At 56.8% G+C, this 27,474-nt stretch overlaps 11 protein-coding genes across 11 annotated transcripts; 6 read left to right on the top strand and 5 right to left on the bottom strand.

The window, feature by feature from the left end:
• Positions 1-73: 73 nt before the first annotated feature.
• On the bottom strand, positions 74-3,709 carry GGTG_06636 (hypothetical protein). Its single transcript, XM_009224456.1, has 5 exons — positions 3,543-3,709; positions 822-3,485; positions 471-697; positions 323-344; positions 74-194 (listed from the first exon to the last, which is right to left on the bottom strand). Exons 2-5 carry the CDS (start codon positions 3,475-3,477, stop codon positions 136-138), a joined length of 2,964 nt encoding a protein of 987 aa, XP_009222720.1. The 5' UTR covers positions 3,478-3,485; positions 3,543-3,709; the 3' UTR covers positions 74-135.
• Positions 3,710-4,155: 446 nt separating this feature from the next.
• On the top strand, positions 4,156-6,307 carry GGTG_06635 (hypothetical protein). Its single transcript, XM_009224455.1, has 2 exons — positions 4,156-4,848; positions 4,929-6,307. Exons 1-2 carry the CDS (start codon positions 4,255-4,257, stop codon positions 6,213-6,215), a joined length of 1,881 nt encoding a protein of 626 aa, XP_009222719.1. The 5' UTR covers positions 4,156-4,254; the 3' UTR covers positions 6,216-6,307.
• Positions 6,308-7,296: 989 nt separating this feature from the next.
• On the top strand, positions 7,297-9,370 carry GGTG_06634 (hypothetical protein; the record flags this gene model as incomplete). Its single annotated transcript, XM_009224454.1, has 6 exons — positions 7,297-8,126; positions 8,214-8,433; positions 8,526-8,942; positions 9,022-9,129; positions 9,195-9,253; positions 9,335-9,370. The coding sequence occupies exons 1-6, from the start codon at positions 7,461-7,463 to the stop codon at positions 9,368-9,370; spliced, it is 1,506 nt and encodes a 501-aa protein (XP_009222718.1). The 5' UTR covers positions 7,297-7,460.
• A 465-nt stretch (positions 9,371-9,835) lies between these two features.
• Positions 9,836-12,116, top strand: GGTG_06633 (hypothetical protein). Its single transcript, XM_009224453.1, has 5 exons — positions 9,836-10,462; positions 10,530-10,673; positions 10,744-11,239; positions 11,295-11,952; positions 12,025-12,116. Exons 2-5 carry the CDS (start codon positions 10,535-10,537, stop codon positions 12,046-12,048), a joined length of 1,317 nt encoding a protein of 438 aa, XP_009222717.1. The 5' UTR covers positions 9,836-10,462; positions 10,530-10,534; the 3' UTR covers positions 12,049-12,116.
• Positions 12,117-12,119: 3 nt separating this feature from the next.
• GGTG_06632 (hypothetical protein) lies at positions 12,120-13,603 on the bottom strand (the record flags this gene model as incomplete). The annotated part of the gene is made up of 2 exons (XM_009224452.1): positions 12,120-12,622; positions 13,282-13,603. The coding sequence occupies 2 exons, from the start codon at positions 13,601-13,603 to the stop codon at positions 12,120-12,122; spliced, it is 825 nt and encodes a 274-aa protein (XP_009222716.1).
• A 120-nt stretch (positions 13,604-13,723) lies between these two features.
• On the top strand, positions 13,724-14,627 carry GGTG_06631 (hypothetical protein; the record flags this gene model as incomplete). The annotated part of the gene is made up of 1 exon (XM_009224451.1): positions 13,724-14,627. The coding sequence occupies exon 1, from the start codon at positions 13,887-13,889 to the stop codon at positions 14,625-14,627; it is 741 nt and encodes a 246-aa protein (XP_009222715.1). The 5' UTR covers positions 13,724-13,886.
• Positions 14,628-15,285: 658 nt separating this feature from the next.
• GGTG_06630 (hypothetical protein) lies at positions 15,286-15,966 on the top strand. The gene is made up of 2 exons (XM_009224450.1): positions 15,286-15,496; positions 15,602-15,966. The coding sequence occupies exons 1-2, from the start codon at positions 15,354-15,356 to the stop codon at positions 15,951-15,953; spliced, it is 495 nt and encodes a 164-aa protein (XP_009222714.1). The 5' UTR covers positions 15,286-15,353; the 3' UTR covers positions 15,954-15,966.
• A 1,858-nt stretch (positions 15,967-17,824) lies between these two features.
• GGTG_06629 (hypothetical protein) lies at positions 17,825-18,784 on the top strand (the record flags this gene model as incomplete). Its single annotated transcript, XM_009224449.1, has 3 exons — positions 17,825-18,043; positions 18,112-18,516; positions 18,604-18,784. The coding sequence occupies exons 1-3, from the start codon at positions 17,952-17,954 to the stop codon at positions 18,782-18,784; spliced, it is 678 nt and encodes a 225-aa protein (XP_009222713.1). The 5' UTR covers positions 17,825-17,951.
• A 250-nt stretch (positions 18,785-19,034) lies between these two features.
• On the bottom strand, positions 19,035-22,844 carry GGTG_06628 (hypothetical protein; the record flags this gene model as incomplete). Its single annotated transcript, XM_009224448.1, has 1 exon — positions 19,035-22,844. The coding sequence occupies one exon, from the start codon at positions 22,842-22,844 to the stop codon at positions 19,035-19,037; it is 3,810 nt and encodes a 1,269-aa protein (XP_009222712.1).
• Positions 22,845-23,276: 432 nt separating this feature from the next.
• On the bottom strand, positions 23,277-25,577 carry GGTG_06627 (hypothetical protein; the record flags this gene model as incomplete). The annotated part of the gene is made up of 4 exons (XM_009224447.1): positions 23,277-24,089; positions 24,219-24,260; positions 24,862-24,949; positions 25,048-25,577. 4 exons carry the CDS (start codon positions 25,575-25,577, stop codon positions 23,277-23,279), a joined length of 1,473 nt encoding a protein of 490 aa, XP_009222711.1.
• A 605-nt stretch (positions 25,578-26,182) lies between these two features.
• On the bottom strand, positions 26,183-26,964 carry GGTG_06626 (hypothetical protein; the record flags this gene model as incomplete). The annotated part of the gene is made up of 4 exons (XM_009224446.1): positions 26,183-26,291; positions 26,444-26,480; positions 26,584-26,675; positions 26,828-26,964. 4 exons carry the CDS (start codon positions 26,962-26,964, stop codon positions 26,183-26,185), a joined length of 375 nt encoding a protein of 124 aa, XP_009222710.1.
• Between the last annotated feature and the right edge of the window lie 510 nt (positions 26,965-27,474).

Raw genomic sequence — 27,474 nt, 5'->3', positions numbered from 1 at the left:
ATTTAAACGCCGAAAAGGAACTCCCAATCGTAAAAATAGGGTTTTACAGTTGCCCCGTGTTTATAACTTTCCCTGTACCTAGCCTTCTCGAGCCGGCGCAACGCGGCCATCGCCCAGCCGCCGTCGTGGGCGCGTCTAAGCTACCATGGCGGCTGCTCGTCGGGACTGGCACGTGCGTAAATACGTAACGGCACCTGAGACATTGACGTTAATTCGATTTCATTTCATTTCCCGCACGCATAAAGGCATGCATATCTCTGTGCGCGACGGACCCCGCCTCCGGTGGCGACCCTCTCCCCGACTCTATCGAGACTTTACTTACTACTACGTGATACCCTTACAGGCTCTCACAAACAGGCGTAATACAGCCGTTGCCCGTCCCCGCGTCCGAAAGATCGCGCGCTTTCCAGACAAGAACTAAAAAAAAAGAACGACGGAAAAAACCAAGGCTTTCTGCCCTTGCGACCTACCTTCAATCTCGTCCAATTCTCAAACAAGCAGCGGTGGTTGCCTCGCGATGGCCTGTCCCCCGGTCCCGCCTTCGAACATCCAACCAACGATTGCACGCCAGAACCCAATTCGCAAGAGTCGGGATAGGAAGTTCCAAGTAGACCTGACACCCAAACGGCATTTCCACGGTACCCATTGATCCCGAATGTGTCCTCCGCTCCCGTGGCCGCTGTCCGCTCGGCCTCGGCTGCACGCCTAATTTTTCGCCTTTTTATCGCACAGCATCTTGATAACGGCCTCGTGCCCCTTTTCCGTAGCCCGCGATAACGGCGTCTCCCCGTGTTGGCTTTTGGAATCGACGTCGACCTTACCTGTACCAAGCAGCCGCTTCACGACGGTCTCGTGCCCGTTTCCTGCAGCCCTCGATAACGGCGTAAACCCGTATCGGTTTTTTGAATCGACGTCGACCTTGCCTGTATTGAGCAGCAGTTCGACGATGGTTTCGTGCCCCATCTCCGCAGCCCACGATAGCGGCGTCCCCCCGTCTGGGCCCTTCAAATCGACGTCGATTTTGTCTTCATTGATCAGCAGTTGAACAACGGCATCGTGCCCGTCTGCTGAAGCCCGCGATAGCGGCGTAAACCCGTATTTGTTTTTCGGGTTGACGTCGGCCTTGCCTGTTTCAAGCAGCAGTTTAACGACAGCTTCGTGCCCCTGTTCTGCAGCCCACGATAGCGGCGTCCCCCCTTCCTGGTTTTTCGAATCGACGTCGACCTTGCCTGTATCGAGCAGCAGCTTAACAACGGCTTCGTGCCCGTTATAAGCAGCCCGTGCCAACGGCGTAAACCCGTGCCGGTTTTTCGATTCGACATCGGCGTTACCTGCATCAAGCAGCAGTTTAACGACGCCTTCGTGCCCGTTTCCTGCAGCCCGCGACAGCGGGGTAGAGCCGTATTGGTTTTTCGAATCGACGTCGATGTCGCCTTCATTAAGCAGCCGCTCAACGGCGGCCTCATCCCCCTCCTCGGCGGCGAGTAGCAGCGGCGTCTTTTCGGACCTGCCTGCCGACTCTGTGTCTGCGCCTTTTTCGAGCACTAGACGCACGACAGCCTGGCGCTTTTCAGCGGATAGCCGTGACGGTCCCGAGCTTCCGATAAGGGAGCCGCCCACAGCGGCGGCTGGCGATGGCGGCCGCATGCTATCCGCGCCGGCTGGTTTGATTCGCGTGCCCTTGTCGGGCAGTAGCCCCGCGCCGGAATCCGGCTCGTCTTTGGCGGCCGACGACGGCGGCGTCGGGTTGAGATCGTCATCTGTCGGCGTGTGCTCAGCAGCGGCCTTGTCGCGCAGCAGCAGCTCGACCGCCTCGTGGCCCTGCCTCACCGCCCACGACAGCGCTGTGCTACCGCAGTTGTCCTTTGCCTCCCAGTTGGCGCCATTTCTGAGCAGGAGCTTGACGACCGCTTCGTGTCCCCTTGCGGCGGCCCACAGCAGCGGCGTGCTGCCGTTCCTGTTTCTCGCTTCCCTGTCTGCACCATTTTCGAGCAGCAGCCTGACAACCGCCTCGTGCCCCCTGATCGCGGCCAGCGATAGCGGCGTGTCGCCGTCGCAGTCCTTCGACTCTTTATCAACTTCTTTCGACTCTTTATCAACTCCTTTCGACTGTTCATCAACCCCTTTCGACTCCTCATCAACCCCCTTCGAGTCTTTGTTGACTTCCTTCTCCAGCAACAGCCTAACGACTGCCTCCTGCCCGTCGTACGCAGCCTGCAACAGGCCGACGCGGCGGCAGGCCTTCTTAATCGTGGCGTCAGACACTTGTCCGCCGTCCATGATGACGTGGGGGAGGAAGTGGTCTAACTGGAGGCCTATCCTGCCTTCATGCCCCCCCAGCATTGACCAGGCTCTCTCCGCGAGAGGCAAGAATTCGTTTCGCCGGTTTTGGTTGTTCTTAACCAGGAAGTCCCGGAGGAGATCCACGTCAACCCACTCGTTCGGCGTACTGCACCTGTTCTTGATGTAAAGCTGGTGCAGCCAGCCGCGCACCTCCTCCTCTGACTCGGTGGCTGGCGACTCCGACACAGGCGGCGACTGGAAGCGCCGCATGCCCACCTCGCTGGCAAGGGCGAGCCCGTTAAGCATATCCAGCATGCCCTTCTCGTCCTGAGACACCTGGCGCCCGTGCGTCTTGTAGGTGATATCGTGCTCGATTTCGGCCCAGGCGTGCATGATAACGGTGCCGGCCTGGATCTCTACCACGCGCTCCGCCCAGATAGCTTCCGCTTGCGGTGCCAGGTCCCGCGGCCGCAGCCGTTCGGGCACCTTCACGGTTAGGTGTAAGGCGCCGTACCCCGAAAACTGCTTCTCGGAGTCGTCCAGGTCGAGATCGTCGGCGGGGCGGGCACCGGCCGCCAACTTATCGGACCAACGTTCATGGAGCTTCCGCAGCCGCTTGGGATCCGCCAGGCCGCCCATTTTCTTCGCGTCCTTGGCGTTCACGTAGCCTGCGCCCTCCAGGAGTTCCACCGTCTTTTTTTTGTCGCTGGGGAAGTAAAGTACGATCCGCGCGCCAAGCATGTCGTGAAAAGCGCGCGCGAGCTCCTCCCGGCTTCCAAAGTGTCCGACATCTTCCTCGCTCATCCTGTAGAGCCTAAAGTGCCGCCTCCACTTCTCTTTCTGCTCCCGCATCTTGTTCCGGATCTCAAGGGCGGCCAGCCTATCTTTCTGCCGGCGCTGCGCGGTGCCGCTGATAGAGTCCCAGGACTTCACCCGCGCGGCGATGGGGAGGTGCCGGATGGCCTCCTGGGCCAGCACGTGTCCCAGGTCTTGGGCAACTATTTTCAAACATCGCTGGTACTCACGGACCTCCCTGTCGTAAACTTCTTTAAGCTCTTTTAGAAGCTCTCCTAGCTTGTCGTCCTTCGGAGGCTCTTTCAGAAGCTCTTCCTGATCGTCGTCCTCCGGAGGCTCTTTCAGAAGCTCTCCTAGCTTGTCGTCCTTCGGAGGCTCTTGCGAGCTATCAAGCGCCATGGTGAGAGCTACTCAGTTAGCACCTATGTAGCATTCCATATAGTACCTAAGATAGGGTATCCTACTACGTCGTATCGATGGCTGGTCGTGATTGGACTGTGCTTCAAAAAAAGATAGCTACAAATGTAAATTAGTGTCGCGGAACAAGCAAAACACTGATAGGCAAAGTAGACGCTTCGACGACACTCCTAGTGATACTTTTCTCGCATGGGCTGTGCGTGCATCCGGAAAATCGACGGGACTGAACAATTAAAATCGTCAGTGCCCACGTTGGCGAGCCCGAACCGCACGATGCCTAGCTCGCCGCCGCCGCCGTCACCCAACCAGGTCATGCGCGCCGACCAAATGCCGAACGAGCCAAAGAAACAGGGCGAGAATCTCCTCGCTGCCTGATGGAACGCAGACGCCCAACCCCGTGAGCCCGAATTGCCGCTACTGTCTTCCGATTGCAGCCAGCACCAGACGCAAGGCAGCCACCAAGGACAAATACCGGACCACATGGTCAAACCCCATTGGTAAGATGCGCGACGGCTGCATATATCACACACGGCCACCAACTGCGCCAAACCAACAAATCAAAGGAGAATCGGTGGCCGGAAAATGGCCTGCCGCGGCGGTCGTCCGTTTGGGACTACCCCGGATGGTGGTCGTTGATGACAGGTAAATAACTACATTGACAACGGCGCATTGTTTTATCTGTTGTGTGCTTCCGAATGAAGTGCTCGTTAACCCCCGCCCCGGAAGAACCCACCTCCACAATCTTTCTTCCATGTCGAGATGGGCCACTTAGTCTCTTGCCCCTACGAGAGAAAGCGGATCTCTCAAGATCATCAACCAGACGCTTACACTTATCAGCCCCTGCCCGATGGGACCATCCGAATCTTGACGCTATGGGGCGGAAATCCCGACGACCCGCTTACGGGGGTGCTCGAGCTCGTTGCCGTCGACGAAGCCGGGGCTTACGAGCCTCTCTCGTACGTTTGGGGAGATAACACGCTCACGCACGAGATACGCCTGCCCGACGCAGAGCTCCGCATCACGTCGAGCTTATACCACGCCCTGCGGCGGCTCCGATTGCAAACGGGGCTGCGGCGCGTGTGGGCCGACCAGATCTGCATCAACCAAAGCGATAAGCTAGAGAGGTCGCAACAGGTGCAGTTTATGAACCGGATTTACCGCACCGGGAGCAGCATACAGGTCTGGCTCGGCCTCGACGACCAGCATCAGGCGGAAGAGGCTTTCGGCTTTGTGCGAAAGCTGGCCGGGCTCCTCGCCGATAAGAAGCATCCTATTTTCAGGACTGCCAGCACCGACGATCTGGCCGAACAATCGGCCTGGAAACCCCTGAAAAACATAACGAGTCTCCCATGGGTTAGTTTAAATAAGCGCGAGACTCTTCGTCACTCGAAATGGGAATACCGGTACTGACTAGAAAATGTTATCATCCACAGTTCCAACGCGGCTGGGTCGTCCAGGAGATCGGCACCAAGGCGCCTGCAACCCTGCTTTGGGGGAAAGCAGAAATGGCCTGGGAAGAGCTGCACTACGTGTGCGAGGAGCTCGCAGAACACCATCACCTGAGGCTCAAGTTCAAGGTGGGGACGTCGGAGATCAAGTACCTTTACCGCCGTTTCGTCGAGCCCGAGAAAACTAGCCGGCACGACAACCGCTTCAGCTTTATCTACGAGCTCCACCGTGCAAGGCACCTAAAGGTCAGCGACCAGCGAGACCGCGTGTTCGCCATACTGGGCCACTACTCCCTCTGCGCGGGACGCAACAGCGAGCTGAAGGCGCTGGAGGCGGACTACTTGAGCTCGGTCGAGAAAGTTTACACCGAAGTTGCCGTGAGAGCCCTGACCGGGGACGGCGAGTCTCTCATCACCCTTGGGGCCGTGCAGCATACGAAACTCTCTTCCGCGGCTGAAACTCCGCAGGGGCAAGGGGGGCATGCGCTGCCGTCGTGGGCGCCGGACTGGAGAACCCACCACGGACATATCATGTCGGAGCCCACCAGCCCTCACCGCGCCTGCGGCCCGACGAAGCCCAGTCTGAACATCCACGATTCAAAGGTGCTCGAGATTCGCGGGATAGAGATGGACCGGATCGAGGCCTGCTCCGGCCTGCTGCAAAAGGGAGCGTTTCACGGCCGGAAAGCCGCCGAAGGGGACAGGGCGCGGGCCGCAGTCGAGGTCCTATGGACGGACATCTGCGGGAAGACAAACGGCTTTGATGCCAGCGACGAGTATGCCGGCGGGGGAATGGGGACCAGCAGCTTTTTCGCCTATACTCAGACGCTAAGCAATGGCTGCATGGCCATTTATTGGCAGGACCACGCCCTCGAGGATTACGGCGCCGTCCCACAGGGGAAATGGCTCGCGCACGCCGCCGCCTACCTCACCACCGTGGTGGACAGGGCGGCCATCTCTCCCGAGCTCCGCTCGCTGGCCGATCAGGGAGACGCACAAAAATGGGGCCGTGCGGCGACCGGCGCGTCGAGCGAGCGAAAGTTTGCCCGGACGACCAAGGGGTACTATGTGATGGGGCCGGGGGTCATGGAGAAGGGCGACGTTGTCTGCGTGCTCTTCGGCGGGAAAATGCCGTTTTGTCTCCGCCCCCTTCTAGGCTCTCAGCACTACTTGCTGGTTGGAGAGTGCTATATCCACGGGCTTATGAATGGGGAGGCTGTGGACATGCTTGATAGGGGAAAAGCTCGCGAGGAGGTATTCAGGGTTGTTTAACCGGACGCTGGTCTTATGTTCTTATGTGTTCTTCTTATGTTCACCTCTAGACTGTAGTGCCAAAGAAAAAAAAGCTCCTGCTTACAGTTGTGACTACCCCGGTAATTCGTGAGTAGCTCGACGATTAATGTAAACAATCTGAATTGGTGTTTTCGCCAGCAATTAATCCCCTTGGATGTCAAGATATGACAAAGGTGATTCCATCACCTACATGCAGGATCACGCATGTGGACAGCATCACCACTTTTCCCAACTGCTTCCAAACCCACCGAAAGTACCAAACCAGCCCTCATATGTTTTGGTACTTGGAGAAATGGGATCCGGAGCGCCCGGAAACGGAGGTTTTCGCCCCCAACACGGACGCCTCTGCTCCCCGCCAAGCGTTCCTTACCGTTTAACAGCTGTTTGCTGCGCCCCACCCTATACACCCACTTGTGTTCCAACCCATATTAGCAATAGGTCCTGGATATTTTAAAGGCCATGTATTATGAATCGGTAAAAGAGAAACGCTTACCCGAAGGAAGGAAGAGCCTAAGGCCCTTAAAGTAATCTTGCTCTAATCTGTCCGTCGAAGTCTATGTCTTTGTTTTTGAAACTCAGTCGATTCCCGAGCCTTTCTACGGACCCTGCATCTTCCAGCCTCGCCTGAGTACCCACCCTCCAACCTATCGGGCGCGGAATGCGGCGCAAGCTTCATTAGCGGTGCGCCCAGGCCGATGGCACGGGGCTGTTTTTTTGATGCCCAAAGTCGCCAACGCGAGCACGCTCCCCCAAGTGCAAAACAAGCCCCATCGCACAAGCAGCTCATTCGTCGGCGAAAGCCGCCCCGATGCAGGACGATACAGCTGAGGCTTAAAAGGCTGCTCTGGTTGGAACAGGACTTAGAGCGTGCTAAGCTAATGCAGAAGCCCAGGCTTTTTCCGTGAGTCATCTGACAATAGCGGGTTCTTCGTATCAGGCAGTGTGCTCGTGACGGATTGGGCGCCAGCAGCCGCAACATGGTGGGGAGAAGAAGTGCCCCTTGGGGGTTCTCCCTGTCCCTGCAAAATAATTAGCCCAACGTATCCCTACGTCGGTCGCCCAAGCATAAATCTGATGCTTAGTACGACGAAGCCCCCCCTCGCGGTAACCAATCCCTCGAGTCCGGCGACAAGGACGGAAACCCATTTCTGAATCTCTTTTTCATCCACCCGTCCTCGGTTGCTACTACACAGAGTGAGGGAAGACACCAGAGTTGTCCCAACCATGAGCTCCACGTCCATTTACAAAAATGCCCAGAGCGGCAAACTGAAGCTAGCCACTCTGGAACGACACATGGCTGCCGGCGAGGACATCAATGGAGCCAATCCCAAAACGAAGTACACGCCCCTTATGATCGCCGTGTTGGAGGGCCGAAAAGACGTCGTCAAGCTCCTACTCTCCAAGAATGCCGACACCAACCGGCGAGGCGCCAATGGCGAGACCGCGCTCTGGCTAGCGACTTCAAGGGCCCCCAGCCGCAACCGCAAAAAGATCGTCTCCCTGCTCCTTGCCGCAAAGGTCAAGCCCGATCTCAATGTGACGCCCAGTATCGGCTCCGGCAATACCCCGCTGATGGAAGCGCTGGTCCAGTTCGGAGACACTGATGTTGCCAGCATGCTCGTGGATGCCGGCGCAGAGGTGGACAAACAAAACCGCTACGGCAAGACGGCCAAGCAGCTCGCCGAGAAGAAGGACAAGTCGTTGGTGGTTGCTCTGCTTCCTGCCGAGGAGCGGAAGAAGGTCCGGGTTCCCGTCATCACCAAGATTAATAGGCTCATCGGCCACATGATCGCATGGGTGAACGTCGCGACAGTTGCAGCGGTCGGCGTCGTCGGGCGGTTGAAGAAAGTGTTTAGAATCAGCGGCGCAAAGGACACGTCCGCACCCCGGGTGAGTGAACCATTCGACGTGCACACTACCTCTCTTTGACAGAACTATTCGAAGTCTTCGTGCTAACTCTCTGTCCTCCCCTCTCAGAACCTACAAGACTGTGCCACGGCCCAAGACTTCAAGAAGAGTGTGAACGAATACGTGCAGGACTCTGGTTTGGAGCGCTTCTTTCCTCGAGACAGCGAGTTCCTTCAGAAGCTTGCCGAGGGCTTGGCACGATTCAAGGACAGCCCCAGCGCTCTCAATACACCAGAGAACCTGAAGGGGCTCACCAAGCTATCTCTGTATCAGACGATCATATACGCCGGTGAGATTTCCTGCTGCTCTCCTCTGCGCCTTCATTCCTTGTCCACCCATTCTCAGGCCCCCAGACGAGACTAACACTTGACACTGCTGAAGACGACAGCGGCTCCATGGACTGTGCAATTACCGCCAACAGCAACATCAAGCGCCTGGATGTGCAGCGGGAAGTCGCCCGGCGTATCGCCCGGGTATGTGGCCTGCTCGTACCAGATGACGGCGGCATCCATGTGCGCTTCATCAATCGTGACGTTGCCTGGGACCGGCTCAGTGCCGACCAGGTGGACCAACATATGGCACCCCTCGGTACGTGTGGCGGCACAGAGATCGGTACGAACCTGCTGCAGAAGGTGCTGCAGCCGTTCGTTTATAATCAGCTTGGTAACGGGGGGCTGGATCGGCCATATCTGATCTGCATAATCACCGACGGAGCACCAACAGAGTCGGAAGGGAAGTTTGCAGAGGCGCTGAAAGAATGCGCGGGTAAGCTGGAGACGGAGGGGTACGGCGATAAAGGTAAGTACAAGTTATCCAGCCTTCAGAACCGTTTGGGGCTGGTGGCCCAGCCTTGAATTCGTTACTGACTCCGGGATAGTTGTGACGTTTGTTGTCTGCCAAATTGGAGACGACAGCGATTCGGAGGCGTTTCTGCTCACGCTGAGGAATAGCCAGGAGCTGGGGGACTCGGTTTACGTCTGCAAAGGTGAGTTGACTCTTGTGCTTTCCCTTTATCGGTCTTTTGCACTAACTGGGCTGGGCTGGGAAAAGAGCAGATTGATGGCAGCTTTGTGGAGTTTAACAAGAACGATGACGACCTCGAGATTCGGGTAAGAGTTTGGTCTCCCCCGCCTAACCACCAGGGTTTTTTTTTCAAATGGCTATGTACTAACCTATGCATCTTGACCAAGCTTTTTAATATCCTTCAAACGCCGCTTGTGGGCTGATTTTTATTTTTTATTTTTTCCTTTCTTTTTTTTATTTTCCTTTCTTTTTTTCTTTTTGTCGTTCCTCCCCTTTCTTCTCTTCTTTTCTTTTTTCCCTATGTTTTTTCCTTTGCATTTTTCTTCTTCATTTTTGGGTTTAAGCTAGGGGTCGTTTTTATAATAAAGAAAGGCTTTGTACCTCGGCGTGTACTTTGTGTTCCTTGGGTGTAAAACGACTTTAGCGGTACTTGGTGGGTCGGGTGTCACAAAGGAGGTTATCACCAAGGGCACACTGCTCCAGGCCTTGGCACGGAAGATCTGCACGGACACCGGTGCGCACCGGGCAAATGCTTACCAAGCACCCGTCGGCAATGACAGGGGTGCGGTAGTGGGTACCGCACCTGCAAGAGAGGGGATCACTGTATATAAGGAGGGCACAAGGCCCTCGGCCTTATGCCCGTCTTCCCTTCTCTTCAGAGATCTAGAGAAGCATACAATAAACCCTATCTTGCACCCTTCGTCCGTCATATCGGGCTCTTGGTACTTCTTTTATTGTAGGCCTATAAAACTGTAAGGGGTCCGTGCAGACAAGAAAAAGCTTTGCAACATTGAAATCGCGGCTATTTCTCGGTACTTGGACGCACGCAACACAATACACCATAAATCCAATGTAAAGGGTGTGTCGCTGTGCTACATCTGGGTGGTGGTTAAAAACATGAACCCACATGTTGCCGTCGAGGCTTCCGTTTCCTGACCGGTTGGTCGCGCCTCGCCTGGTCGTGGCACCCACGGATCCCCCATTCCGGTTGCCCCGCGTAGTAGCTGCTGGATTGCGGGGTTAGATTTTCACGACAAATGCCGTCATGCCTTCAGCCCCTCGACGCTCCTACCTTTCCTCCTTCTTCTCATTTCTTTCACTGCCGCGGGCCAGGGTGAAGCGCGGCTCACCATCAAAAATAAAAACTCGGACACCAACACGGGGATTTACCTACGGACCCGATTTTGGGGGTTCCAATTCGTCTCCTTTACGGTTCCACGCGGGGTAGAGGTCTCTCCCGGGCGTCTACCCCTTTCAAACTCCCTTTGCGGACGCAGCACTGCAGTTATGACCCGGTAAGCCCTGACCTTTGCCAAAGAAGCACGCATAATTAAAGCACGGCAGTTAATGATACATTTCCAGGGACAATGAGCGACGTTAGCACTGCCGATTGGCATCGGAGCTGGAGAGATGTCCCTGTCGCGGAGGAACAGATGATTGGGCTGAAAGAAGTAGATCCTGAGAATTGCCGCAAGTGGGTAGTCAAACTACGGTTCCGAAAGCACGGTAAGTTTCGAAAGGCGGTTGAACAAACATACTCTTGGACAATAGCGAGTTATACTAACCAAATCTTTAGGGGAAGGAAACGTATCTTGGGGAACGGGTTTCTTCTTAAATTTGCCCGTATCCCCGTACAGCGTCATCTTAACGGCGGGCCATAACCTCATCAGCGAAAGCGGCCAACCGGTTGAGGACTTGACAATCCTCCGAGACACCGGCCCGAACAGGCCGGTGAACCATTCGACTGAGGTTAAAGTTTGTAGCAATTACAAGGCCCAGCCTAGGCTTGCCAACCGAGTCAACGATTACGGCGCTATTCTACTTAACAAAGACGCATCCCAAGGAGGCTTTGGGTTTTCGACAGCCCTGGGTTCAGCAAGATCCATCACGCCCGAGATCTTTGTTACTGGCCATCACGCCGGCACTGCCACTGGCAGCCCGAGCACGAACTCGGGTATCATTAAGCATCTTCTCGCCCGGTATTTAAGATACAAAGTAGACACCATCTGCGGCAACAGCGATGGTCCTGTTTGGGTTGCTTATGGCGGCTGTGAGACGGCTATAGCCATACAGTATGTTGACATGCGAACCTGCGCTGATTCCTAGCTAATATCCTATGCCTTGTAGGAACTGTGGTGCCGATTCACTAGAGAGCCCGAACGATTTGAGTCAGGGCACGCGGATCAACGCCGATGTGCTACGCGATGTATGCGAGTGGGCAGGGATCGGTTATTTCTCGAAGTCTTTGAGAGTATCACAACTAGGGTCGCCTACCTCAGGTCTTTATTTGCGACTTTTCGATGAATACACACCCGGCCGAGTCCGGCTCGGGCCCGAGGACCTGTATACCGTCTTTGACATCATTCCTGCCATGACACCTTCGGGTGTGACGGATGATACAAAGCTGGACTACGTATTCCGATTCCACAAGCCATCAGGGAAGCCGGGAGACAGCGACGAAGACCGAGATAGTGATGAAGAGAGTGACCGAGCTCAACGGGCACCAAATTCCACGGCCGCGACTGGTGATGAAGCTCCGCTATGGGTGAGATGGCGACCTGAGTTGAGCAGAGTGGAATTGTCCAGCGAGTTCCGCGATGATTGTTTGGTTAAGCTTATACCAGAGAGGGACGCATATCGGATTCAGCGAGGAGAGTTCATACTGAGAATGGGGGACGACGAGATCCCGAAAGTTCCTCCAGAGGGCCGTTGCGGATTTTACAGCCTTTACGAGAGCTCGGAGGTCACATTCATGCCGCTAAAGGACGAAGTCTCAAATTACCCAGTATGTTATTCCCGACCGCTTTTTTAAATGCTTTCCTTTTTATAAAAATATTGCTAAAACTGTTATTTGTAGTATTACTTATTTGCGCTTGAATAAGAAGTGTTAGTGGAAGGTACAAAATTTCTAGCTTTGAATTGAATGCAACAAAGTGTTAGGTCTTCATATGATTACGTCGCCAACCCGTTTTTGAACTCCGGACTTAAAGCCGGATCTGTACCAGGGTGATCCGGATAACCATGGAAAGTATCATAGCATTGAGAGGCAGGTCGAGCGTAGCGTGGACCTTGCTCCACCACTGGGCGCCCGGGATGGCACCGTTGCGGGCAAAGGCCCAGGTGCAGCGCGACGCTGCTGTGGTGCAGGCGACGCCACACAAAAATAGCCAGCACCATAAGCGGCAGCGGCAGGGCGATGGCGGCGCCCGGCGACCCGGCGGCGCTCTTGAAAACGGTAAGCGTCGGCTGGACGAGCAGCACAAACATAAGGGGGGCCAGGAACAACAGGCCGCCGATAGTGTTAATAACGATGGCCATAACCATGGCCTTGGACACCTGGGCCGACGGGTACTTGTCCTCCTCGGCCATGCTAATGGTCATGCCGGTGGAGGACGCGTAGCCGGCGTGCAGCAGGCCGATGCAAAATGACCACCCGGCCAGCCAGCCGAGGTCGACTCAAAGTCACCAAAGACGCAGGCTGCGTTGTGTGTGTCCGTTCTCGGCGACGGCAAGGACCGTGACGAGGATGGCAAAGAGGCCGGCGAAAGTCCAGAGGACGACAAAGGTCTGCCCGGTTAGTCTGAGCGGGGAAGAATGGGCGAGACACACCCATATCTAGGTGGTGAGCCAGGGGGTGCGAATGGGGGCGTATAAAATTGTTGGATCAAAGGGGGAGGGCGTGTACGGAAGGGCCTTTGGGCGAAGCGGAATTTGGCAGCACAAAGAGACACTCGGCCGCCAACGGGAGACTTGATTGAAACTTTACTAGTTGAGGCTTCCTGTCGCGTCAAGTCAAATCCGGGTTATCTTATTAGGTACATGGTGTTGGCAGGACGGGGGAGAAGAAGCGACGATGGCTATCAAGAACATGTTCATCAGATGCGCTGTGAAGGAGATTTAGGAGATGTGCACCGGGAAGCAGCAGGTTCGCAACGCGGTAGGGCCTCGCTGGTGATGGCATGACAAAAGGTGGTGAAGCACTGTGAGGTTCAGCAAGCGTGCTCGCTATCGCATGCAGCGTTGGTGCATCAACAGCCCGTGCGGAATCAGGACTGTAGTGTGGGCCATGGTTTGGTCTGATAGCTGTCAAAACCTTGACCATGCTTCTGCTTACAGTCTAGATCGCCCAGACCCATGGCGGGGGCATCGTGGTCAAAGCCCCGCCAGTTTCTTCTCGTGCATGCGTCCTTTTGGGAAACCACATCGCCAGGCAGGGCGCAAACGGCTCTGACGGGCGAGGTGGCATGCCTGACGCATGTTGCAGAACTCAATTGGCACCGCTGGCGTCGTCTCAGAGGTGCGATACCGAGCTCTGTCGGGAAGGGTGGGTGCACCCGGTCATCTTCGGCCCAAGTTTCCCTGGTTTTCTGAGGCTGGGGATTCGAGCGGCGACCCTTGTTGCCGCCAGCTACCAGGCTTCCTTTCGTTCGCGACATGTTTCGTCCAGTCCAACGAGATAATGCGGTTACAGCCCTTGGTGGCTCTGGATTTAGTCTGCTCGGACTCGGGTCGCGATCCCGGAAAGGGCTGCTTGAATTTGATATTTAAGCTCCCGAGATGTCCTGCCTTGCCGTGTGATTCAACCTGTTATTGTAGTACAACCTCGCCTGGTTGAACATCAGAAAGCCTGCACTTCAAGCCTCCCGAAACGTAAAGCGACAAAGGACAAAATCGTCACATCTACTCTTCTATTCTGCAAGCCACCCGGGCCCGCCCACAATGCACATCTCACGCGCCCTCCCCGCTGTCCTCCTCTGGTTCCAGGCTGTCACCGCGGCCCCGTCGCCGCTGGAGCGGCGACAGGCCAGCGTGCTCAAGGGCGCCATCAGCAAGGTCATGGGCAACCTCAAGACGCTTGACACGGCCGTCCAGGGTTTGGACGGGTCCAACCTCAACTCGGCCGCGCCGCTGCTGGGCGCGGTCGAGGGCACGCAAAAGTCTCTGGCCGAAGCCTCGGCCACCATCAAGGGCGCCAAGAGCTTGGGCTTATTCGAGGCCATCGGCATGCTGCAGCCGGCCAACGACCTGACGGCGCAGGTGCAGAAGACGCTCGGCGACCTGACGGCCAAGAAGGCCGTCTTCGACCAGCTGGGCGTCTCGCCCGCCGTGGCCGATGCGCTCAAGCAGCAAAAGGCGGCGTCGGGCGAGCTGACGACGGCCATGTTCAGCAAGCTGCCCGGCATCGCCCAGGGCCTGGGCGGCGGCACCGCCGACAAGCTCAACAAGGCCGTCGACGACGCCATCAAGGCGTTTGAGGCCCCGCCCGCCGCCGCCGCCCCGAAGCCGGCCCCGAATCCCGCGTCGCCCGCTGTTCCTGCCTCGCCTGCCGCTCCTGCTTCGTCTGCGCCCGCCCCGGACCCTGCGTCCCCGGCTGCTCCCGATGTTCCCGCTGCTCCCGCTTCGCCGTCGACCCCCAGCGCCCCGAACACGAGCTCCAAGGTCCCGGCTCCGTGCCCTTGAGCCCCCAGCCGGCCGCCGGGGCCTTTTGAGTGCGCAGACCAAGTATGTACGGCGCAAGAACCCTCTGGGGATTTTGGCAGATCGGACGACATATCTGTATAGTTCACCCTGTCTGTGTGGGCTGCTGGCTACTGTCGGTATCGGCAAAGCCTTAGCAAAGTGACACATGGATTGGGAAACAAACGTCGTTGGTGGGAAAATGAACTGGGCGTGAACGGATTCGTGGTGCCAGACGCCTTATTTGTAGTTATACTGCATTTCTCATTGGTTTAAATTCCACTCGCTCACTCTCTAGGCACACCTGCATCTTGCTTGTGCGCTCACCAACATCTCGACCGCCACAATGCGCGCAAAGAGTGGAAAGGGATGGGCGCCCTGAGTGGTTCCATGCTGAAAAAAAACGAGAGGAAACCGGCAGTTCCCTATGTGCATGTTTCGGGCACAGAACGGATGAAACTTACAGTGACGGTCCGGATGGCCTCAATGTTGAGCACCTGCGGCCGCGGCACGCACGGCCCTTGGACAAGAGATCAGACGGGCCAATCGTGGCTGGTGAGACGGCAGTACTTGAACGCGTCGGGGCGCCGCGGGGAGAGAAAGATGGCCAAGAGCTGCATTTTCGTCTCTCCTTTTCGGCCTCTTCGGATTCCAATAGTACCGACAAGCTTCTCTGTTACAAGATTCTTTGTTGAAAAGTCGTGAGGGTTCCGGCAAAGGCTGGGCCCGATGGCTCGGACTTTCGCACTTGTTTCATTACTGCTTTCATTCCTCTGCGCCGCAGCGCTTTCCTCGCCTCTGAGCCGCAGGGACTCCGTATTTGCCATCGCTAATCTCTCCGTCGAGGCCGTGCCGCTCAGTCACCGGGTGCAGTGCGTTTCTTTCTATGCCACCCCGCCAAGTGTCTTTTTCACTGTGCCTCATCTACAGTCCCATCTGACCTGGCTGTGACTTTCCCATCACACCAAAACCAATAGATACTTCTTCCTCGTCACGCCCGACTCGGCGATAGGCGCCGACGCCGAATGTAGCGCCCTGGTGACGAGCCTCAACGAGTCGGTGTGCAGCGTGCCGCCGACGGCGTGCGCCGGGCCCGGGCTGACCTTTGAGTGGCGCCAGCTCGACGACGGCGGCGCCGAGCTGCGCGTCGTGCGCAGCCTGTCGTCGCCGTCCACCCCGGCGCGCCCGCCGCTGCTCGAGGCGGGCGGCCACCGCATCGGCAGGACCGAGCTGGCCGTCGTGGCCGTCGGCACCGAGTTCGAGCACCAGGCCTACGTTGGCCCGGCAAACTTTTCCATGTCGGTGAGGGTGCTGGAGGGGGTGGACTGAGGACGGGTCGCGCAATGTTGGTTTGTCCAAATGCCTGTTATTGGCTGGGGATCGTGTCTGCCCAGGCCGGCGGGCATCTTCTGGACGCTGCTATTTTTGTCAGCTAGGATTACAGCACTTGTAAGTAAGCGCATTATCTGTGCACTGAATACCACTATTAATAGGCATTCATCGGGTGCTTGTTAGATAGCCCGCAGCAAGTGTACGAGAGTGTCTCTTTGTTCAAAAGATCGTCGCCGCAAGGTGATATACTATCTATAGGCCTGACTAGGTAGCACGGCGTCGAGCTGCATGCAACCTGGGCAAGGCCATTTACGACATCCCACATGCGGCCACCACTAAGCGAGTGATACAAGCAAGCACAGCGGCGCGATGGGCGAGATCGGAGGCTAGAGTGGACAGAGCAACGGGAACTCGGGTCGGGATGGCCGCATCAGTCTAGGACGGCTCCTGTCGGCGGCAATATCGAACCCAGCCGCCCCAATCTCTAGCCTAGGTCCAAAGAGACACCATCGCATGGCCCCTCCCATGATCCCACGCGTATACTCTCAAGCTAATCTGTCAGTACCCCTGCTTCCGACCCAGTGCTTCCCAGCGGGGTGGTCTCCTGCTCGCCCTCCCGGCTGTGGCACTCGGTAGCTGGCTGTCATTTATCCCTGATCCCGGCGCCCGCCCGGCCGGTCCAGACCCATGGTTCACGCAGGGCCAAGCAGAGGGGCCGGCCAGGCCGGGGTTTGCTTCCCCGATATTAGCTGAGCTTTGGTGGCGGTTGGAGAAGGATGCGATGGCGGGATTCCCTCCCGACCTCTGATGATGGCTTCATGAAGTCCAATAACGGCCAAATCTTCAGCCGCGCGTCAATTCCACGAGCCGTCCCCCAACAACGCGATTGGCTGCCAGCCGAAATCGCCTACGGGAGGAGAGAGGATTGCGCAGGTACGAGGTCAAAGTGTGGCACATCGACACTGACAGCGCACCCACGCCATCTTCGGCAACCGGCTGAATGCCTCTTGGGGGACCATAGCCGAACCAGATCCATTACCAAAAGGCCGACCACCACTCAGGCGGTCGGGTCAGCTCGGCTCTACCCGGCCTGGGCCGCCCAAAGCCTCAGTCTCGGTCCTATGCAGTCATTCTGCCGGATAGTGAGCCGTGTGGCACCCCGGTCGGATCTTCGGGACCGTCAGGCACGAGGGGGTGATGCGATGTGCTGTACTTTCCAGGCACGTGGCCATGTTGGTGACAAACGGGCTGGCCTACCCTACCTGTAGAGTGTCGTCAAAGGTGGACCTGAACGTCATTGTCGCAGATCGGGGAGGCGTCACGACTCCTTCGGCTCTCGCGGCCGGGAGTAAGAGCAAAAAAAAAGCCACACCCCAGTCGGGCCCGGACCGGGCTCCGGCCAATTCGACCATGGTCGACCACTAAGGGGAGCCGGCTAAGCGAGCTTATATAGAGCGCGCCTCGCTACCTGAAAACCGTCGACGGCTTGCTTTTTCGGGAGGACTGGGCGATTGTGGGACGTGGCTACACACGCCATGATACGACGACGGACGAGATATTCGTGTTGAATCTTTGTTTTTCTCTGCTGCACGCCACCCGTCAACATCTTGGTTTCTGCGTGCTGCTGCAGCTGGGCCAGCCCCCGAGTCCGCCCCGCGGCTGCGCCGTCCGATTAATCACGACATCAGAAGAACCGAGGGTGGGAAGTGCCGTCCCATTGGCCAACAGGGCCGTGCGTGAGGTGGTAATATGCTTATCTTCCTGGAGTCGTCGAGGTGGTGGCGTTGTGGTTCCAGCCGCGGCCGAAGGACGGTGGGCGTTCGAGACGGAGACTAGGGCCAGCTCAGCAGCATATGTGACTCTGGCTTCTATATCAAGGACGGCCGCCCGCAGAAGATGTGATGGGTCGTTTTCCCCTGCCGAGTGCACATCCATCATTCCTCCAAACTCCGTTGCAAGACTAGGCAGCTACATCTATTCCAACCAACCTTCAGAATGCTCAAGCAGAACATCCTCTACCTGGCCCTGGCCATCACCGCGCCCCTTACCGAGGCCTGGCGCGGCGTGACCAAGACCAGCTGGGACTGGTAAGACCACCCCTTCTCTCCTGCACCAAGATCCAACCTTGCCAACGAACAAAACACGACAAAAACAGCTGCAAGCCCGGCTGCGCCTGGCCCGAATCCCTCAGCAAGGCCAAGGCCAAGGGCAACGTGCGCGTGTGCGACCGGTCGGACCGGGAGCTGTCCTTCGACCGCGGGCGGACCGAGCAGTCGTCGTGCTTCAGCGGCACGCCCGGCAACGGGTTCACGTGCTCGTCGTACCAGCCGCGGCCCATCAGCAACGACCTCTCCATCGGCTTCGCCGTCGTGGGCGAGATCTGGGCCTGCTGCCGCTGCTTCGAGGTGCTGTGGCTCGACGGCGGCGCCCGCGGCAAGCGCATGCAGGTCCAGGCCGTCAGCAACTCGGTCGGCTCCGGGACGGACATCATCATCCTCACCCCCGGCGGCGGCAGCGGGCCGAACCCGCAGGGCTGCCTGCTGCAGCACGGGAGGACGACGTGAGTTTTTTTTCTTTCTTTGTGCTTTTGTGTGTATTGTGTGTGTGTGTGTGTGTGTGCTCCTGCTAACCGCACCTCCCTCCCCAGCGGCCGCACCTACGGCGGCGTCTCGTCCGCGGCCGAGTGCGAGCTGCTGCCAGACCACCTGCGCAGCGGCTGCTACTGGCGCTTCAACTGGGCCCGCGACGACCTCAACGACAGGAACGTCGAGATCACCCAGATCGCCTGCCCGGCCGCCCTCAAGAACATCTCGGGATGCGACTCCTGATCCACTTCAGAACCCGCGAACCTTTTGCCTTGTAGTATTTTTGGGTCTGGCACAACCGTATACACTTTTGAAGCGGGGAAAGTGTCTGTTGATGGCTAAAGGTAGTCTAAATCGTAAATCATGAAGACATCACCATTTCGCTGCCTGTAGGCTAGTTATATTAGCGCTCGTTGGTACGAATGAAGACATTATCGTTATTAACACTTTGCAACCACAAGCGTACCCTTGGTGGCTTTCTGGCCGCTCAGCATCACTTGTGCATTTCCTTCATATAATCTTCCAGCTGGTAGCCCTTGATCACCAACCCCTCATTCCTGCACCCTTGGAGATATCGTACCAAATCGCCTACCTCCTCGCGCTGCTTGCCACTGATTCTCGAAAGGCTCCTTAGGGCATCGACGGCCATCTCCAGTCGCAGGTAAGCAGACAGCGGGGGGTGCCCAAGTGAGGCCGTCTCGCCTCCCACGTCCGCCAGCTTTTTCGCGAACCTGATGCAGTTGCTCGACATTTGAGCGACTTCAGGGGCGCAGACCGTCCTGCAGAGGTCCTCGACGTCCTCATGGTAAGGGACCCGGCGCCGAGGGGCAGCCAGGTCTCCCTCGATCAGCTCCACGACGTCGGCCGCGAACGCATCGAGGTCCTCGTCCGGTGCGGGGTCATCGAGTCGAGAAAATGGTATGCGAATGGCAGCCCTCTTGAGACGGAAAGTGTTCAACAGCAGCACTTGGCCTCGATCCGAGCTGGCCCCCGCCGTCGGTGTGGCACGCTCGGACTCGGTCGCGGCGATGATACGGCGCACGAGAGGCAGACAGTTGGACTTCCACACGGAATAGTGATCACGGCCGTTGAAGCGCTGTTCAGAGAGGTTCTCCACAAGGCGATACAACCCATCCCTGTCGCCGGCCCGGATCTGGGCCTCCGCAAACTCGAGGAGCAAGTCCTGCAGTTGCCCAACGCCAACCTCGCCGAGTGGCTGCGTGACTTCCGGATCTGCAGGTCTACGCAGGAGCGCATGGACCACTGCAGACCATCCCTGATCTTGATCCTCGCCGAAATGGTGAAGCCAATGCCTGCCGGCGTTGGAATCCTTGAGGTCCCGGTCCGATGAGACCTTCTTGGTGACAGATCTGATGGTTGCCGATGCCGTGTATTTGGCCAGGACTACTTCGCGCACCATCCGAAACACCGACAGAGGAATCTGTTGAAGGAGGTCTTTGAAGATGCCCAGGAGGGCCTGGGTATTCGCGGGGCAGATGGGGAGCCGCTCGTCCGGGCCAAGGGTCACATGGCGACTGAACAGAAAAGCCTTCATCCAGCGGACGTTGTTGGTAGATGAACAACGCAGCACGTCCATGACAAGCCCCATGAGCTGTTCGTTGTCCTCCTTGTGCAGCTTGGGGTTGCGGGCGTGACGGACGAGCAGGTCAAGGAGAGGGGCGTCCTCGCCCACTTCGGGGACGCCGACCTGAGCCCAGTCTGCCTCGGTGAGCACGCGGCGTGGGTTGAGAGCGCCCGCTGCAGGGACAACGTGCTGCTCCAGGGAGTCGAGTATGCGCGCCCGCAGCTCTTCGGGGCACGTCTGATCTTCCATGACACGGGCCAGGCTCTCAACGATGGCGATGCGGGCGTCGACGTGTCGGGCCTCGACGAGAAGCGAGATGAGCATGTCGCATGATGAGGATGCGTCGACGAACATGTTGCTCCGCAGCACATTGGCCATCCTCTTGATCGTCGTGACCTTGATTACGGGCTTTTGGCCTTGGACCCATGGGAGGGACTTTTGCTTCCTCATCAGCCCCGTAATGCTGTCGGCCATGAAGTGTAAAAACTCCTTGGCCATGTCCGCAGGTAGCGCCGAGATGAAAGGTGTAGTTAAATAATCCCAGTGCCAGGCGTTATCACTCCCTCCCTCTGCAATCGCGCTCCGCAAAAGGCGCCAGGCGAGCGATGGGTGATCGCTTTTGGTAACTTCCGAGATGACGCTGTGAACCGTGGTCGTATAGCTGTGGTCATCGGGATCCTCAGGACTGTGCACATCCTGCACGGCACTACAGATATAGGCCACCAGCTCGGCCAGGATTGCTCCTCTGCATCGCGCGAGGTCCGAAATGAGTTGCATAGGGGAGGGGAAACTACGTTGGTGTACGCCTGGAAATACCAGTTTTGCGCCCCCAGAGGAGCGTCGGAGCTTCTCCAATTGCAAGAGCAAGTCTGCAGTCGGTTTACAAACCGCGTCCAGCATGTTTTGGTCGAGATCCACTGCGACAGCCCCTACTTTCAACCTTATTTGGAGTGAACTCAGCCAGTGGAGACGGGCCTTATAGACGTCGCGAGGCAGAGAAGAGACCTCTGTGTAGCTCCCTTTCGCAGAGCTTCTCTTGCTCTTGACATGGCCTTCTGATGCTACCATGATGGCAGATTGTGCCAGAGCAAGAACGGTCTGGTTGGCAAGGAGTATGGTACTCTCCTGTGTCAGAGGCAACGCTGCCGCCAGGTGTGCCGCCCCATCCGCGGAATCCGGGTTGGGTAGGGCGCACAGTAGATCCTTGAGCTCGCGTGTCTCGACCACGTCGAATATCTCCTTGATAGTCGTGGCGTCCTTGGTGAAGCGGCGCGCCCAGATGATGCTGTCGTGCAGGAGAGTCAGGTCGCCTATAGCAACGGACAGGTTGAGCACTGAGAGAGCCCAGAAGGCGCGAAGCGGTGCTTCTCGTGATTGCTCCGCGGCTTTCTTCCGCTCTTGCACGATAGAATGGAGACGGCGACTTGAGGTCTCGCTCTTGCCGTCCTTCAGCTCCCGGCACAGTAAAGCTCTGAGAATCTCTACATCGCCCCGTGCTGTACCCAAGTGACTGGATTGCCCGAGCACGGTGTTCCCCCTCTCAAGGCCAATGAAGCCGTCTTTGGGGTGCAGAGCCTCGAGCTTCTCCATCAGATCCAGTCCACTTTTATTGCCGATCGAGAGAAAAAGCCTGGGGGGCCAGGTGTCATGTTTGTTGGCCAGCGCGAATCGAGCGCTTTGGGTAGGGTCCTCGATATCGAAGCGGAAGATTTTGATATGCAGAAGAAACAGGCGGATAAGCTTGTGCCTGCTGCTGGGCCCCATCCTTTTGTGTGCCATGACAGCTCGATACAAGTCGTTGATGCTCGTCGTAGGATGGTCTCGATCGATTAGGCGAAGCAACCGGACAAGATGCGCCTCCAAGGCTTGCGTTCTGGCACCTTCTCGTGCGGCGTGCCAGCGCTTCACGACATATGAAACGATGCCATCCGAAATCGAAACCCTGGGAGCCTGCGACGTGTGCTTCTTGTCCTTGTCCAGTCCCTGCATGACGAGGTCGAGAAATCTGTCGCGCTCCTCGTCCGAGTGGCGGCGCCGCCCAAGCGTCACGCGCAGGAACGGGACAGCAAAATACGTCAAAAAGTTTGATGGCACCGAGGGCACCGCGGTATCGATCAGGGTCGTGAGCACGCGCTCGCAAAGCGGAATGTTGCCCCTCCAGAGGACTTGATAGCGTATGAGGGTCGAGTCATCGCCAGAAACGAAGATCTCTTCGAGAAAGCTGCTCTCCGCGAACCGTGGATGGGCAAAAAGCAGCCGCTTCTTCTGACAGTTTGCCAACTCGATGCGGTGCCTCTTCTGTATATCCACCATGACCTCGACGCTACAGGCCGGGAGGATACAGCGGTAGAAGTGCTGCAGTGGCCGCTTGTCGCGCGGCTGGCTCGAGTCGTAGAGCAGGCTGGCGAGCTCATCCATGGCGGCACGCCTCTCCTCCATGGCACCATGCACCGAAGCTGTCCGGCCCAGCATTTTACACAAGACTCGGATGTCAGCGAGGTTGAGCTGGGCCATGATATCGGCGAGACCGGGCGCCCCGCCGACGGCAGCCCAGGCCGGCGCGAAGAGGCGGCCGCGCCTGAGGTGCGTCGCAAATTTGCGGACGCCTTCGGTGCGATCGCTGGCACTATAAGTCTGCCGGATCATCTCGACGAGCTCGGTGGCGTCGGGACGGTCGGACTTTTTGGGTTGTTCCCACTTGGACTTTTTGGGCGCCATGGCGACGGTGCTGCTAGTTTTAGGTGTGATCTCGGTGGTGTTAGATTCAGATGAGAGCCGAGAAGGTTAAAAGACCAACAGCCGCCATCTATGAACAGTCGCCCACCACATACAATCTTCCTAGAGACAGCCTGCCGACGAAGCATCCGCAGATATCGCTAGGCAGCAGGATTGCAGCTTTTGTATGATGTGCTCACATCAGCAAGGTGGAGAAAACTTAGGCTGATCGAGGCGGGCGAAGTCACGAGTTGGAAATCTGCGGCTCCTTCCTTGAAGCACCTGCCCAAAGCGGACAGCCCGGTCTTTGCCACTTTTTTGTGACATGAAATTTTGGCTTGGACGGTGAATTCCGACTGTTCAAGGCACTCGTAGCAATACTTGGCGATTCGCAGCCTGCCACCTATGAGCCACATAGTAGACAGTCGAGTGAAATCAGGATCCAGTCACAAACTTGCATCGCCACGAATACGCATCAACCTCCAGCTCAAACACTGCCCGCCCCTGCCTCCCTGCCTCGGCCACAGCCGCCCTGACGTCGTCGCAAAGGCCCCCCGGCCCTGCGACCACGATCCCGATCCCGGCCCAGCCGGCCTCGGCCTCGCGCGCCACCAGCTCGCGCACGTCGAGCCTGGACCCGATCTTGACCTCCTTCTCGGGCGCGGCGTCCAGGTCAAGCGCCTCGACCAGACACCGCGCCGACTCGGCCACGCTCCAGGCGAGCTTGACGTTGGGGTGCTGGTAGATCCAGGGCAGCGTACCCGTGATGCCGATGCCACCCGCGACGACCAGGACGCGGTCGCACCGCAGGATATTCGAGGCGCGCCCGTTGGAGTAGTAAGGCCCGTCGAGGAGAGCTAGTAGGCCGTCCTGTGGCGCAAGGTGTCTCGTGATGCCGGCGCCCTTTTTTATGAAGAGCGTGAGACCTGTCGCAGATGCCGGCGCCATGTTGTTGCTGTCCTCGTGCCGCGCCGTATGGCCCAACGCCGCCGACTTGGTCTCGCCGCCAATCATCTGCCTCTCCTCGTCCGCCAGCTCTTCAATCGCCGCCCGCCCCGCCGGGACCGCCGGGATCCTGGCGGAGGTAGCCGGGCGCTCGGCATGACCGTAAACGGATGGCTCTCCCACGGCCGCAGGCAGTCGAGGGTTGGAAAGTGGACGTAAACGTGACCACCTGGGGCCGGATCCCAGTGGACGCCCGGGATGTCGACGCGCACGTAGCCGTCGCCGAGTTCGGTCACGCGGGCTCTGTGGAGGCCATTTTTCAGGACACGGCCGATGCGCCCGGTACGGTCGAACGCCCAGATGGCGATGGCGAGGTAGAGCCAGATCTCGAAGCCCGACGTGTAGGGAGGAAAGAGGCCCATCTGGACGTACCACCCAAAAGGTGATACTAGCAGCCGACGACGATGAAAACGGCTAGCACGATGTGGGACATTAGGAAAAGCTCGTACTGCCCGGCGCGCACGTAAAGACCGCTCGCCAAGGTCAGGGTGCGGTGGCCACTGTGGCCACGGCCCCCCCATATCCACCACTCGGTTGTTGCGTAGTTTGCGTAGATCTGCAGGCCGATGATGGAGTGGACGACGGCGTACAGCATAAACAAGCGGCCGATCTAGCGATGTAGCAAGATAAAGGTCGAGTGAGACCAGTTTGTCAGCCACAGCAGAGTGTTGTTCCGAGAAGAGAAGAGAAGCAGCGGCGACAACAGGACGAAGGCGAAGGCCCCGGTGCGGTAGAGGACGTAAGCGTTGATCTCTTGCCACGCAGACGCGAACCACATGTTAGGTTGACGCGACGAGTAGTCGACTGCCGACAAAACAACGTTCAGGGCGAAGAAGACTGCCAGGTGTAGTCCCTGGCCGACTGTCGGGGCATTTCCCAGGTAGTATGGAAGCGGCCGGACCTGATACGTGCCTAGGAGGCTGGGATAGACGAGGTAGGGTCTGGCCTGTCAAGAGCTAGAACAGGAAATGTCAGCCCTTTGGACATTGGCTGGCGGAGGGCATGGGATACGGACCTTGTCCATCAAAGGAGCTACGAGAGGCGGGAAGCCGAAGCGGGTAAGCAAAACGGGAGAGGCGACGGCGACAAGAATTATAACTAGGCTGCAAAATGAGTCTGTCAGCAGCTGGCCAGTGTGAAAATCGTCCGCTCGCGCCGTGTCTTTGAAGACATGGCCCGACCAAGAGAACCGCCCGCATACCTATACTTGGACTCCGTTTTGGACTCGTCAACCACGGCCCCCAGGACGTTCCACTGCATCAGGTAGACCACAGGGTTGACGACGGACGTCACGTTCAGCTCGCAGTCCGACGCATCGGGCTGCCGCGAGGGCGGCCTGGGATCGACGGCCGCCAGCGCCTCCGAGTAGGTCCACTTGGCCGGCAGCCTGCCCGCGCTCCCCGTGACAAACTGCTCCCAGAAAGACTCCAGCTTGGACGCCGGCACGCCAGAGTCGGCACACTTGGAGTGCAGGCACCAGGCCACCGACGTGAGGAAGGCGTCGTCGGCCGCAAAGCACTCGGGCGGCGTCATGGACATGGCGTGCCCGGCGTGCCCGCCGGCCATGTCCATCTCCGGCGTGCAGCCCAGGGTGTAGGTCGACAGGGACCGGAGGCAGGACTCGGCGAAGAGGGGGTCGTACGGCAGGTATCCGAGCCCGATCAGGTGGTACTGCGCCGCGGTTGGGAGGGCGAGAAGGCCGAGCCAGGCTGCCACTCGTGCGGGTGTCATCGTGCAGAAGTCGCCGGCGCGACCTGAGGTGCGGGGTTGGGGAGTGTTTACCCAGGTACGTGGTATCTGCAAAGTCAGCAGCGTGAGGCATCACGAATGGATCCATCGGTAGGATCGATTTTATAAGGCTTCCTGGGTGTCGTCTTGATCCGGCACTGCTCGCCGACAAAGGGGGATGAGGCTGTTTGAACACGATGGCGTTTTCACTCCACGCCCACCCAGAACTAGCAAGGCCTAGCTTTTCTGCATTCAGCCTACCGAGTCGTATTATGGGGGTAATATGAGCAAGTTTCCGGCCTTGGAAACTGCGAGTAGTCACCTCAGCCAAGGTGGGCGAACACCTCAGACAAGGTGGAAGCTTAAAAAATTCCCCAATTAGGCTAAACGACCCATTTTTTCTCCCACCTTGGCTGAGGTGTTTTTGAATTGCGTACGCAACGCATATGCAATTAGTAATTTTAAAAAATATAATAAAAATGTATAAAAATAAAAGTAATAAAATATAATAAAATATTACATAAATAAATAAAAAGTAAGCAATTATATTAAACGTTTTATTTAATTTTAAATAATTTAATTTAATTTAATAATATATTTTTAAATTTTTAAATTATTGTACATGTGTTGCATATGCGTTGCATTGTTACAGTCAGGTCTTTGCTCCTAAGGTAGGGCACCAGAGGAGTATCGAACAGTAGCACGTGACTTGACAAGCTGAGGGGATTTACAAGGTAACTTGGGTGCGGCCTGAATGCTTGCTCCAAGGGTTACTTGGAAGCTAACTAGAGTTTGACTGATGCCGAAGCCTTAGTTAAGAACTACCTAGGACAGTAGGAAACCTTCCTTTCTTATAGCCCGTCCCTTACGCTGTCTCCATCCCTCCCAGGGTGGTGACCTGTGATCCTGTCGACAGATTACAGATCACCTAAGTGATCTGTGACCCCATCAACAGATTACGGGCGGCTTACCTAAGCCTCCCTGTGGTGAGGGGTAGGCGCTTGCTTACCCCTCGCCTCCCTGGCCTCTGTCCCGGCCGGGTGGTTGTTGGCCGTAACATGCATGCGCAAAATATATATAAAACGTAAATGTTTTTTATAGCTTTATTTTATAATATAATTATAATTTTTTGTATTTATTTATTTATTTATACTTTGTTTTGTTTATAAGAAAGACCTTAGTGCTATTGCTAAGTGTTGCGTAGGGGAAACCTTTGGGTTTGGCTTAAGGAAGAAAACCTTGCGCTTACGAACCGGTGCCGGGTTGGTGTTAAACCGTTGGTTCCGTTTATTGTAATTCGCTCGATTGCTAATAAATGCTCCGGCAAAAAAGCGTTTTCGTGCCCCCGGCCAAGGGGGTGTAATGGTAAAATAAAGGTAAAGGCTAACATATGGAAAAATTTTAGGGAAAACGTATAAAAAATGTGGCTTTAAAAAAGCGTTATTGTTTTGGGGTGGTTCCGGCGATCGTTGCTAATAAGCGAAAGCTTGGTTAACCGGGTAGTTATTGCGTAAGGCTAGCGTTCCGCGCTTTCCGGCCCCGCGTTGTGCTTCCGGGTGCGGTTTGTATCCGGTATGGTATAATTTGTCCTTTGTTGTTATTTTTTTTTATGTAATTGGGTATTAGCGGTTATTTTTATTAACGTTTTTGTGCGTATTTTTGTTAGCCCGGTATTTGGTTGCTTTCGTTAAGGTAACGGTGTTTTTTGTATTTGCTATCCGGGTGTTTATAGCTTTGTTAAGGGTAAGTAATTATGTTTAAAAAGTAATTGTGCTTTCTTTTGCCGGCGTGGTAATTCCGGGCGGGTTCGGGAAGGTTGCTTTTTTGCCGGTGCTTTCCTTTTGCTTTGCTTATTTTTTCCTTTTCCTTTTTTCCTTTTTTCCTTTCCTTTTACCTTTTT

Source organism: Gaeumannomyces tritici (genome assembly GCF_000145635.1).
Source record: "Gaeumannomyces tritici R3-111a-1 unplaced genomic scaffold supercont2.3, whole genome shotgun sequence".
In the NCBI taxonomy this organism is placed as follows: Eukaryota; Fungi; Ascomycota; class Sordariomycetes; order Magnaporthales; family Magnaporthaceae; genus Gaeumannomyces; species Gaeumannomyces tritici.
Note: the sequence above shows the minus strand (reverse complement) of the source record. Positions and strands in the feature narration are given on the sequence as shown.